Source organism: Syngnathus floridae, chromosome 2 (assembly GCF_059516105.1).
Source record: "Syngnathus floridae isolate MCC-2025c chromosome 2, RoL_Sflo_1.0, whole genome shotgun sequence".
Classification (NCBI taxonomy): Eukaryota; Metazoa; Chordata; class Actinopteri; order Syngnathiformes; family Syngnathidae; genus Syngnathus; species Syngnathus floridae.
This window is the reverse complement of record NC_142414.1, coordinates 13,414,417-13,427,414: the sequence shown is the minus strand read 5'-3', so window position 1 is coordinate 13,427,414 and position 12,998 is coordinate 13,414,417. Positions and strand designations below refer to the sequence as shown.

At 46.8% G+C, this 12,998-nt stretch overlaps 1 protein-coding gene across 3 annotated transcripts; it reads right to left on the bottom strand.

Moving 5' to 3' along the window:
• Positions 1-326: 326 nt before the first annotated feature.
• brpf1 (bromodomain and PHD finger containing, 1) lies at positions 327-12,694 on the bottom strand. 3 transcript variants are annotated; one of them, XM_088399152.1, is made up of 16 exons: positions 12,221-12,694; positions 10,387-11,162; positions 9,287-9,476; positions 8,836-9,123; positions 8,094-8,611; positions 7,324-7,513; positions 7,128-7,259; positions 6,725-6,853; positions 6,178-6,541; positions 4,966-5,277; positions 4,531-4,809; positions 3,915-4,062; positions 3,493-3,626; positions 3,300-3,415; positions 3,082-3,236; positions 327-1,122 (listed from the first exon to the last, which is right to left on the bottom strand). In XM_088399152.1, the coding sequence occupies exons 2-16, from the start codon at positions 11,115-11,117 to the stop codon at positions 939-941; spliced, it is 3,870 nt and encodes a 1,289-aa protein (XP_088255278.1). In that variant the 5' UTR covers positions 11,118-11,162; positions 12,221-12,694; the 3' UTR covers positions 327-938. The 3 variants fall into 3 exon arrangements, with proteins under 3 accessions (XP_088255278.1, XP_088255284.1, XP_088255292.1); XM_088399158.1 differs by lacking the exon at positions 12,221-12,694 and adding an exon at positions 11,849-12,059; XM_088399166.1 differs by lacking the exon at positions 12,221-12,694 and adding an exon at positions 11,862-12,059.
• Positions 12,695-12,998: the final 304 nt, after the last annotated feature.

The window sequence follows — 12,998 nt, the reverse complement described above, 5'->3', positions numbered from 1 at the left end:
CAGATTTCATTTTGCAAGATTGTGCATTTCATCAGCTGCTGCATACAATCGACAAGCCGCATAAGACTACAAACAAGGTCTAAGACGTACTTTGACTGTCATGTTGTGCGTAAAACTATAAAAAGTGCTTTTTGAGCGACTTTGATGTCATGGGAACATGATTGAGTCACAGTGAAAGCAATGAGTGTTCGTCTCTCGCATACATGTTGAGTGAAGTGTGTTAAGTTGCCACAAAGAAGTTGATACTCTGCAAGCCCTCAAGGAAGAACAGTGAAAGTCAAAAACCCGCGACTCGAGATACACAAAAGTACAGCAGACCACACAAGTGAGATTTTTGATTTTCTTTTTTTTATTAAAATGGTATTCTTTTGAGAGCTGTATTTATATAAAAACTGTAAAGCGCTCGCTCATCTTGGGACGAGACAGCGAGGTCGTGTTGCTGCCTCACTTTGGCTGTTGACCTAACAACCTATGCGACATTACAAAATCTTCAAAACGGGAAGTGTTGGGATTACAAGTGACATCATGATTGTGAGGGACTGATGAAATTTTAAAAAGACTGCCGAGTGTCCACAGGAGCTCGTAATGAGCTGCACATTGAATAAATTAGGTGGAATTCATTTTGTGGCTTGTTTGCCGTCTGAATGCGGACGATCTCTTTGCGTCCGCCGCGCGTCTGACATGCACGCTGCACGGACACTTTTCTAGCCTCCTCTTTATACACATTTAGGCTTGCGCATTTAAATACATAATTCATTTCACATTTCTGATTTTAAAAAAAGTGTTTTGAAGACAATCACAGTGGATTGTTTCTAAGTAGCGCGACCAATGCCCGCTTGTAGTTTTCATGATTACGTGGGGGATTCTAGTGAGGCGCGCACACATTGTACCAATCGTGACCTCGGCATCACCCTGCCTGTGCATGCGTGCGTGCGCTTTCAGTCGCTGTCGCTGGTCTCGCTGCTGGGGTCTCCTTGCACTTTGCTGCGGTGCTGCATGGCCCGGTGGTAGGCCACCTGCACCGACTTGCGGATGTTGGACTTGCGGCCTTCCAGCATTTTCTCCTTGTCCAGCTCCTGGTCCACGCCCAGCGGCACCAGCTTGGAGCGCGGCAGCCACTGCCTGCACGCACAGAAAACAAGAAAAGGAATGTCAGCCACGCTTTATGCAGTTGAACTTGACTTTCCAGTGAGTGCCCTTTTTTTTTTCTTCTTCTAAATCAAGTTTGTAGCCTTGGATTTCGCTGGCAGCGCTGGGGGAAGTAAGTTCCAAACACATGACATATACTACATATTACAATCTGTAAATAAAATGTCGTGTGTTAACCAACTAAAAATGCAGAATTGTGACATGTGACGTGATCTAACCAGGCTGGAAACAATTCTAAAACTCTTTTTGGGGGTCGCACACAATTGACTTGCAGAGCAAATATTCACATTTTCCCTTCATTATTCACTGTAATACGCAGCAACTCATCATCAACAATTTAATCGCAAAATTATATGAACACTGGATCAAACACGAGGTCATAACTTCAAATCAAACATTTTAAATTGGACCTTAGGAAATGTTTTTAGTAACCGTGTAGGGTTATTATTGAATAATCTTAACGGCGATGTTGTTAAAACTCTGCCACGCTGGTAATTTTTTGGTGTTAAGAGACTGGAAAATAGCCAATCTCAGCCCCTGGTGGTCAATTTACTTGTCTGGCTTTGTCTGTTTAAATCATTTTCTGTGTGTGTGTGTGTGTGTGTGTGTGTGTGTGTGTGTGTGTGTGTGTGTGTGTGACTCTTTTTTATTATGCTGGTTGTTTTGTTGCTTGCCTAACAATAAATCCCATCAAAGAATCAACTGAAATGACTGAACACACGGCCGATGACATTGAAGTCTGACAATTATTACAGTTCATTTTCAAATTCCAGCAGAATGATTTCCATACATCCAGAAAATATGAAAATGTTCCTCGCAAGTTTCTAATGCGTCAAATTTCATTTGTAGAGCCTCACATCAGCCAGTATGGTACGCCCTCCAACGTATTTCACTTCAATTCCTTTGAGACGTATTTGTTTTGAAACATTTATTTTGGTCCAATTTGGACTAACCGTTTTTATCAAATGAAACGGTCTTGGCAGTGTTACTTGGTGAGCCTATTTTGTTTTACAAGGTGTTTGCTGACATGACATGATAGAGTCAGCAGTGTTTCTTGTAACGGGGTGTTACTCGGTGAGTCAAAAGGCAGCCTCAACAACATTACGAGAAGCAACAGCGGCCTGGTTCCCCCCACCTCTTCAGTCCTCTTTCAAAACATTTCTGTGAACCGGCTCTTTGATGATTTTCTGAGTTTCCGTTCAAACTAGGCCACCAAGCGACATGCGTGTGAACACTCAGGAAAATGTAAAGCGCCTCACGGGGGTGGCGGGGTGCACTCGGCACAAGTTTAGTGGCTGAACCCATATCGGGTCAAAGCGCTGACAACTTTTGATGCTGCTGCCATTAGTGTGCTAATCAATTTTCCAAGAACGAGTAGGCGGGAGATGATCGAAATCGAGAATTGATAAGGGCTGAAAACCGTCGACTCAATGTCAACATTTGGAACCGCCTACTACTTAACGCAAACACAAAATGCAAAACTCCATAGACAGGCTACTGAATAATATCAGTGTCACAATGTTCACCATGTTAACCGACAGACATCTTAACATAAATAGTGGACAAAAAAAATATATAATTCAGAAAGGCATATTTTTCATCTTCTGTGATAAATGAAAAATAATGCAGCTTACTTGGTTGCTTACTAGTGAAACTTTGCTTCGTTTGTGGCAGTACGCATGTGCTATACTGTCCCCTGGTGGCCAGGGGGACCACAACAATAACAGCACAATGTGGGGCTGGAACGGATTAATGGCATTTCCATTGATTTTAACGGAAAAGGGAGATTTGAGATACAATTTCTGAATGTGAGACTCAAGGCAAACTGTATTGGGCCCATGTAAGTAAAGTTGTGGCTGCTGCCTTGACGGTAGAAACATACAATAGAAATGTTGCAACACATTTACATACTAAAGAGGGCAAACCACTAACCAGGTTCTTTTGTTGTCAAAGAAGAGAACCAAGAAGAGGTGCTCGCGTGCTTCCTGGGTCATCTGCTCTCCGAGTTTGAGAACGTCTAGTGGTGGGACGGGGATGGGGACGCCGCGGTGGAACACGCCCTCCCGGGGCATTTTGGGGTCAATGATCTGCCCACAGATGTCAGCATTTTTAAGCCGCCACAGCTACAATTAAAAGTCATGTGGACTCACCAGAGCAGGATACGAAGGGTAGCCTCTGCACTTGGCCCACACCAGGTCCAGCGCCTCCAATGATGCGTAATCATCCGACGTCATCCAGCATCCCGCCCGTGCCCGCCCACGCACCACTGACAGTAAAGTGGGAAAAAGGGGCACGGTCAGTACCGAGCGACCTCTTCTTGGCGTCGATTTTTCCCCCACTCACGATGCGACACTCCCCGCGAGCCTCCAACAGAGTACGACTCGTTTTCAGTGCCAGATGTCTCTTCGCTGCTGTCCTCCTGGAAGGCCGAGCGCGAGAACGACGCCTTTCCTCTGCCCTGCTTCGACGGTGTCGTGCTGTCAACGCGAGAGATGTGTATGCGACAATTAAACCTGTGACTGCACGACACCTAAATCGCCAAAGAGACAAAGCTGGGATGCCTTCAAAAATGGCAAAAACGCTTCAACCTCTCAGTTTGTGCCTCAATTCCAGAATAAATACCGCTAGCTAGTTAACAGATACTTAATATGACTAGTACTTGAAGCTCATTGAAAATGCTTCAGTAAGATGGAAATGATTCCCCCTGCCTTTGTCACTCGAGCTTGATGTATCAAAAACAGTGATCACAAGAACGGACATCTGACCTAGTCCGGTCGGAGGCGGCGCTGCTGCTGCTGCTGGTGGTCGACTCCGAGTCGGAGCTGGAACGCGGAAGACGCGTGTCGTTTCTATACACGCGGAAGCTCTCCGTCACGGGCTGGTTCCCTCCGACAAATCCGTTACTTGGCAGACCTACGCGCACAGATTGATTGATTGATTGTACTAATAACAACTTGATTGAATGGCAACTTTAAATGTGTTTACCATGTCCTGTGACAAAGAAAAGCATACAAGAAAACCAGATGAGTCATAATCATGGGTATAAATAAACTTCAATCTCCCATGCTAGGTATAAGCGCTCTCTCGTGACATACCGGAGAAGTAATGATTAAACAGTCAAGCTGCAAAAATAACAGTGACTCCAGAACTTTTTTGTAATCAAGTAAGAGGTTGTCAGGTACAGTTCAGTTGGATCTAACTTTGCATTTGCATGTGATCTTTTTGAGCACCTTGTTTTCCGAAAGGAGACAAACGTAGCGAATGTTCCTCAACACGCAATGACTTTTGTAACGTGAGGGAATATTAGAAATAGTTTGTGATGACATTTTACTTGTATCTCTGCTGTACAATTCATTATATGCTTGAGCGTGTTTCCAGTACCTGGCAGCAGGTCGTCATTATCGCTGTCAGTGTCGGAGGTGGAGCTGGTGCGGGGGCTGCGGGGACGCTTCCTTTGCCTGCCCGGCGACAGCATGGGCAACTGCGGAGGCCCGATGGGACTGGGGGCGACCCCTGCTACAATGTAGCCAGGATCCCGGTTTTTAGGAGGGCGTCCAGGCCTTTTGGGAGGTCCGGCCATTTTGGGGTTCTTCTTGGAGAAGAGAACGGAGGTCCGTCGGCCCACTTCTGGAGCCAAGGCAGAGGACGATGCGCTCATATCTGTTAGTTCAAAACAATAACAAAAAAAAGAAACTTTTCAGATGTTTTGCACACAACCACAATACAGATTGGATAAAAAAAGAAATGGACAGCCATCCCTTAAAATGTTATAGCTGCTTTCATCAATGACTTGAAGCGTAAAATTAGCATACTGACCCTTGCCGCCGAGCTCCTGACTGCTGCTCTCTTCCCCTTCGTCGTGGTGCCCCGTGGACGACGGATGATGTGGGAGCGAACCCCTATCTCCTCCGCCCCCTCCTCCGAGAGAATCCCTGGCCCCGCCCGAGCCGCCTTCTCGCTGGTGCGCCAGCTTCCTCTTGATGATGCTGAGCTCCTTGCGGAGAGCTTTGGCTCTGCGGGACTGGCCGATGCTGTGCTTCCCCGAGCTGGCCTCCTCCAGACAAGCCTGCACGTAATGCAGTTGCTCCTCCAAAGGCAGCCGCCGCCTGTTCTCCGGCACCAGGAGCTCTACGGCGGGATGAGCATGCTAAGAGTTTTGCACGCTTCTCACAAAAAGTGAACATTTAGCTTTTGGCTGAATATCCCAGGTTAACTTCAGTTAGCCATCCCTAAGCTTTTGAATGCACATGTCCAACTGCTCAATGTTTCAGTACCTTTTTGCAGGTCTTGACCAATCAAGTTCACTTCTATGCCTTTCTATGAGTCTTCCAGTCTCTCTATATTTTTGTTGCAACCTGCTGATCGGGGACGTCCAGTCAAATAAGGATTAAATTAAATATTTTCCATTTTAGCTCTAGTCTGTACTTTCTATTGATTTTTGTTTTGAATCCAAGTGTCCCTGATTTAAGGTTGGTTCCTATTCAATGGGCATGATGCAAAATATGGCAGCGAACATCTAAGCTTTGGCTCAGATTGCGCAATCCCTCCGCAAATGGGTTGAGTAAGGTTGTAGGTAAGTTGTCCCTCTTCATGTATTCAATATGTTTTCAGACACAAAATTTGACTAGAAGACCTAATAAAAAGCACCACTCTGTTTGACTCATAAATGTGTAAATCTGACTTTGTTGTCAGTGCCTCTCCAGCTGAGAACCTGCTTCTCACGACACTTTAAACTTGTCAAAATCTTACCTGCATGATAAAGACGACTGGTTAAATATCGATTCTGATTCTACCTGGACATTTGTCGCTCTATTCGTGGCTCAAACAGCATATTTTGCAGCTCAGCTCCTTATCAAAGAGTAGTGAAAGAGAACAGTTGGACAAGTGCAGAAAAACGTTTAGAGAAGGTCGAGTTCATCTAAACAGGTTCTTCCTGAAATTTTGTGTCTTGAATGTGTGACAAAGCGACTTCCAATGAACGTGTTTAAAGACAACATCCTTTCTGTGGCCAAAAATCAAGAAGCTCACCATCTTCATTAGATGACAACAGCCAATCTCGTTCCCTTTCCCGCTCTCGTTGGCGCTCCCTCTCAAGTTCCCGTCTCGTATCGGGACTGGCCTCCCGGGGGAGGTGCATGCCGGTCTCGTAGTCAAAGCCGATCCTGTCCGCTTGCCGCCTGGCGCTTCTAATGACCACTCCGCCCATTTCTCGAAGGCGCAACGCAGCCCGGTAGAACACCGTGTCCTTGGCGTTGTACTTGAGGCAGTTGTTGACAATGAGACCAAAGTCACCCTCAAATGCCTCAAAAGTCAGATAGCGGTGGGATTCCAGAAGGTTCCACATCGTCTGGAAGTCCATGGGAGTGTCAATATGATCCAGGTAGTCCGGGACCTGCAAGTCACAATGCAAATGACTGCTTCTTTTATGTACTTATTTAATTTACAGAAATACAAAAAAAAAGTGTGTGTGTGTGTGTGTGTGTGTGTGTGTGTGTGTGTGTGTGTGTGTGTGTGTGTGTGTGTGTGTGTGTGTGTGTGTGTGTGTGTGTGTGTATACACAAACATATTGACTGACCTCTGCAAGGGGCACGGGCTCAGTGAAGAAGTTGTTAGTGTCTCTTTCTTGTAACTGTTCTAACGTACTCCTCAGCAGCACCAGGAGGGGAGTCAGCTGCATCTCTAGCGCCATCTGCTGCATTTTAATCTGAAAAGAAAAAAGGAGACTCCACAGTTAATTGAAGTGAGCGCACTCATGATTGTCGGTTGTAGTGACTCACGTTTCCCAACCTTTATTTTTAAAAAAATCTCAAAGGTTGAGGCACAGGTTAGTTATGTCGCTTTCGCTAACTAGTGGAAGAGCAATTCATTGTTCAGTCTGCCACCAGTGCTTCCTTGCAATAGTACAATTAACCTTTTGAAGCACAGAATGCGGAAGTCCTCATGTAAATAAATGATTATACTCCATCACCACATCTCACCGTCTCCCTCTTGAGTTTTTCCCTCTTGCGAATGAGTTCCACAAGCAACCTGGCTCTCTCCAAGTCGTGTCTGAGTCGTTGCCACGCCTTCAGTTGCTCCTTCAATACCGTTTGTTTCTCCTCGCAGTCCCTCTGTAGCGGCAAAATCAAACGTGAAGACGAGAAGACAGCAAGTGGCGGTAAGCTCACAACGTACCACGGGAAGTTGCGCTGAAGGCTGCGGCGGGACGGGCTCAATATGTCGTTGGGACTGCAGATGCGTTTGAAGCCGCCGCAGTAGTGGTACGCCGTTGCGGCTTTGCCTCTTGAGGGTCCAGTAGCTGTGAAGCCGTTGCATGAACTGGCTCTTCCTGGGTACCGTTAAGTTGCTGGTGATTTTGCTTAGCCTGAATCAAATCAAACACGAGTTAACAGAACTACTATATTTTGGTCGTCATGGCGAATCATATAATGGTGCTTTTGGGTCAAATTTCTGGATGAACTGAAAATGAACTTCAACTTTTTTAGGTGAACTGAATTTGAAGACTTACTGACTTACTGTTGCTGAATGCCAAATTTTACAGCAGGTGTGAGATGTCTGAAAATTCAGCCATTTAGAAATAACGTGAATGGAGCTTGTGCTCAGCAGGTCGAACCGGTGTTTGGTAGCGTCATCTTCTAAAAATCTAATTTGATCTTAAATTAATCTAATTCAACCTTCCCATGAGGTGCTGTCTTGGTCTCCTAATGCGAGCAGTATGAGGAAGACGCCAGTTTAAATACCAATTCTAATTGAACCAGGAAATGTCAAGTCAATTCAGTGAAAAAACACCTGTTGTTAAAAAATCAAGCAGTGCAAAAAGTACTGAACCCCAATTGAACGTCAAATAAAGTTCCAAATTGATGTACAAGTTATTTATGTTCATGCTGAAATTTGACCCAAAATTCCAACCTTGCCAACTAATGTGTGTTTGTGCTGAGCAGTACCTATGAGGGGGTATACACGGCACTGAGACCACCGGAGCTGCAGCCCTTCTCTCAGCCAATATTTTCCTGGCTCGCTTCATCTTCATTCTCGACTTGGCCTTTGCCCTCTTAGCCCGCTCCGAGCTCCAGCCCCTGGAGTCGTCATCGTGGCCGACGGAGGGCTCGTCGTCCTCCTCCGGTTCGCCTTCGCTCTGAGACGACGCGCCACTGGTGCCGCCGACGCCCCCCAAGGGCTGGGCGGATCCTGGAGGCGTGTGGATATCGCAGTAGGCCGTCTTGCGGACGCTGAAGGAGGTTCCGTTGGCCCCTGTCTCTCGGACGGGCTCCATTTTCATGTAGAGGCCCGCTTGCTGCGCGCATGTGACGTGGAAGGCGGTGTAACAGTTGGCTTTGTGACACTGAATGCAGGCACCGGAGCCTCGCTGCTTGCAGATGTAGCAGGTCAGTTTCCAGCGTGCCGGAGGGATGTGCTCGATGCTGTCGATGGGCTCAAGGAAGACCGTGTTGGCAAAGCACACCTGACGAGCGGCAAAACATTGAGAGTACAAAGTCAGCGCACACACTAAACAAACACTTAGTTTTGGGTTTTTCTTTTTGACTTGACTGAATTGATTGAATTCCCTTGTCCCGCCCAAAAATAATAATGGTGGTGCCTAAAGTCAAAATGTTGTTCCCCAAGAAAAACAACAAGGGTCATTCGCTGAACTGAGGCTCAGTACATGACGGGCCTGTGGAAACTGACCTCCGGGATCCAAAGAGCGCACACCACATGGGCCCAACGCGCGTCGTCCGTCTGTTTGAAGGCTCCTCCCTTGTTGGGGCACAGGGCGCAGTCCACCGCTCGACTCGGCGACTGCAGGCAACGACGACACAACCACTGGCCCTCCGGGATGTATGGCACGCCGTAGCACTCCTGGTGGACGGCCAGGTTACACATGTCGCAGAAGAGGATCACGTTGCTGTTCTGACACTCGCCGTCATTGCAGATGCAGCATACGGCGTCCTCGTCGATCAGGGTACTCGGGTCTGCCTGGTAAAGAAAACAGTGAGCTCACATGAGCGCGGCTACAAACGGTGCAACAATTAATCGACAACGTTGATTATCACACACAAAGGGAAGTAATCACAAAATGAAACAGAGTTTTGAGGAGTCCCGTGGAAAATAACTTGCGGTGCTCCACTTGCTCGAGTACCTTATTATGGCTTTCAAAGTAAGACTCCTTCTCAAGACGGTCCATGAGGTACTCAAAGACCTCCTGAGGGATGGGCGTGACGCCGTCCATCCGCCGCTTGTCATTCATGATGTCCAGCCAGATGTAGTCCTCCTCGTCGATGTCGTACTCAACCTCCTCGTCTAGCTCCTCCACAGACTTTTCCATGTACCTGAAGCAAAACACGCGTGGCATCAGTCACGTCTAGGCCACTTGTGTACTGCAACACATGGTCCCATTTCACTTGATGGCTCACATATAAAGCTGGGCTATTTTATCAATATTTTTAACTTGAACTTTCCCTTTAGCATCTCCCGACCAGTAGCCTGCTAAAGATGTAACGACGAACCTCAACAGGAAGCCTTTCATTCTATTTCATTTTCAGTCTCCAAGTTCTTCCGCTAACAACCCATGCTATCCACAATTACCGAAGCTCGTCTTCTAGTCAGCGTGCATTAAAGACATTTCAACTTATTAAAACTGACTATTTGAACAATATTTCAATACATTTCTAAACAAAAATGGAGCGCTTTTAGTAAAAAGCTGGGGACAGGTAACAAAAAGTTACAAAATCTGGAGAATAACCGTCGCATTCAAATATTTTTTAGATTCAATTATTCTATCGATTTTTCCATCCATTAATCTGATACAATGTTGTTTTGCATTAAAGTATATTGCAAAACCCTCATTTCCAAGTAACTGTTTACTAACCAATTCTTGTTTTTTTTGGTATTGTTTATTGATGAAAAAAAAAAAAAAAAACAATTGAGCAATATCAGACAAGAGGAATTAACTCACCAACCTTCATGAAATCGATTCATTTACTGATTTGGTCAATGTTTTCCAGATATTTTTAAATGTGTTGTTTTGATTAAACACAAACGCTTTTATGAAGGACTCCAGAAATCAGAGAATAATAATTACGATTTGGACACTTTAGTTAAACAACCGCTGTTTTATGAGAAAGGGTGAAACTTACAAACCACTTTCATTTACAACTTTGAAACATTTTCTATCCGATTCATCTATTAATCGATTCTTAAAATATGAAAACGAGGTGACTTTCTTTGCGCAAGTCTGACCTGTAGTAAGAGGACGGGCGGGGAGGAGCGTCAGGCCTGTCTTGATCCAGTTCACGGAAGACCGCCTCGGGCAGCTTGACCGCAGGCCCCGACTGAGCGCCGTGGTGGTAGGCCGAGCCGTCCTTCTTTTTCTCTTTGCTTTTATGCTTCCCGGACTTGGGCGTGGATTTGCCCCCATTGGAGGACGGAAGGTCAGGCCGGTCCTTGCCAGCGCCTCCTCCCTCGCCGCTTCCTCCGTCACTCCCATTACAAACACCCCCAGAGTTGGTGACTGACGGCGGGTCGTCTTCAGCTTCGCTGTCTTCCTCTGACACGACGTCAATGTTCTCGAAAATGTTGATGCGGTGAACGCGTCCTTGGATCTCCAGCTCCACCATCCGCTGTGCTTGGGCATACGTCATGGCGTCCCTGCCGGGGGAATGCGAAGGCTCGGAGCGTCCGGGGCTGTGAGGCATACTCCCGCCGTGCCCCTGCCCCCCTCCTTGTCCAAGGCCTCCATCATCCAAATCCAACGAGCCGGCGAGGGACACACGAGGCGGACGCCCCTTGCGCTTCTTGTGGAGCGTGGCCTGCACAGGAGGCGGGTTGTCGTGATCATAGTGATACAGGTGGTACTCGATGCCGCTGTAGCTCTTGTAGACCTTCCGGCAACTCTCCACGGGGCACTCGTAAGGCGGCTTGCTGGCACGCAGGTTGTGGCAGAAGGTCTTCACATCAAAGTCCAGGCCCATGACGCCAACGGCCGCAGCCGGCTCGAATGCTGTTCAGGTTTACATCTGAAAACAAAGTGAGGAGGAGACTTCAAGCTTGTGGGTGGCACCTGACCTGCCATGGCGGTGACCTTTAAAGGCCTTTTTCAAGTCATTGGTATTAAATTAGTTTATGAACATTGCCTTGGCCCCTCAAAACTCAAAAACAGAAACAGATAATCAACAGAATACAAAGTGATGCCATGCAAATAGCAGTATGGCACAAATGTTTACGTGTGGGAAGACTGTGCATCATTTGCACAGTTGACTCGAGCCTTTAGTGTTTTAAAAACAAGATGATTCCGATGGTTGTGTTATGTGGGATGATGTTGGAGGTGTAAAGTCAAAACATCTAGACACTTTGCCATCGGTTCCTCTCTCGTACGCCGCGCTGTAGTACATGTTTACCTTTGCATTATCTTGACGTATGCCAAGTGTGTAAATACAGCTAAGGGAAGTCGATGCATTCCCACGAAATAATCTTGTTAGCGCACACAGCAGCAAGTGTGCTTTACGCTTGGAACTCGTTTTTACAGTTGAACGTGTTGAGCAACTGCCAAAGCTTGACTTTTGGACATGAATGGCGAGTTTAAGACCAAACTCCCGCAGCTGAGCAAAGCTAACGTTAGCTTAGCTTGTGGCCGCAATCGCGCTCTTTAGGACATTAAGATTCGAGTAGCGAAAACAAGCGAAAGCACAAAAAGGGTGCATACAAACGGGCAGCACCCTTTTGATGGCAGACTTGTTGTGCGTGATGTCGGATTAGCTGCATTTGCGAGGCATTCATTAGCTTCGGAACTGGAGCGTCGCAGGGGAATTTCGTGACTTTTTACAACCAATAAACAGTCGAATGTCGACATTCGGGCAGCAAGTTGGCTTTCGATCTGTGCAAGCAAGCATTTCCCTCCAACCGCGACGACCACCTCACGCACCGCCCGACTTCAATCGCATCCAAATGACATTTGCTCATCTTAGAATTTAGCGCGGCGCCTGTGCAATCGTCAGCTAATGTCAATCGAGCCACGAAACGCCAAACACTTTGTTGTCTTTTATTTATTGGCGGATTACAAACAACGGTCACTTACTACTTCCATCGCATTGCACGAAGCCTTTCGGGGCTCACGCATCGACACTAAGTGCTTCCCAATTCCAAGGAGACGTCGTAGGAGGCGATCGTGGGGTTATTTTAAGAACCAATGTCCTCTCGGAGTCGTTGCATTGTGCGAAAGAACGGGAGAAAAGAAGCATTTACTCAGTGAGCCTGAACAACAAAGGGGGCCGCCATTGCGCCAAGAACGTTGGCTTCTTGGGCGCCTGTCGGCACATTCGACACACAAAGCGGGAAAACGGGGAAACCTTTCTCATGCCCCCCGCCCTTCAGCTTTTCAGATTGGCCACATTTTGGGGGTTCATTACAGCTTGATCAATTGGCTTTCACAATCCATGCGATCAATATTGTTCCCATTTGGTGTCCGAACGAATCTGCCGCTTTGAATATCCATTTACGAACTCTTAAATGGCTTGGCGAGGCACGTCCATCTATCCATCCTCTATCCGGACTGCTTTCATCTCACGAGGGTCGCGAGTGTGCTCGAGCCTATCCCAGTCGACTACGGGCAGTAGGCGGGCGACACATACAAACAACCATTCACACTCACGATCACATTCAAGGACAATTTGGATTTCACAATTTATCTACCATGCATGTTTTTGGGAGGTGGGAGTACCTGGAGGAAACCCACGCATGCAGGCACGGGGAGAATATGCAAACTCCACACAGGAAGGCAGGAACCGGAATCGAACCCTGCACCAGTGCATCACCGTGACACCCAGATACAATATAATCAATTATTATTATTATGG

What these genes read in the sequence shown, in the direction of transcription:
- brpf1 (XM_088399152.1), bottom strand. Translation starts at nt 11,117, where the DNA reads ATGGGCCTGGACTTTGATGTGAAGACCTTCTGCCACAACCTGCGTGCC. An exon ending in TCAGGAGCTCGGCGGCAAGG is followed by an intron (nt 4,810 to 4,965) that starts GTCAGTATGCTA and finishes TTGAACTAACAG; the next exon opens with ATATGAGCGCATCGTCCTCT. An exon ending in GCCGCCTCCGACCGGACTAG is followed by an intron (nt 3,627 to 3,914) that starts GTCAGATGTCCG and finishes TCGCGTTGACAG; the next exon opens with CACGACACCGTCGAAGCAGG.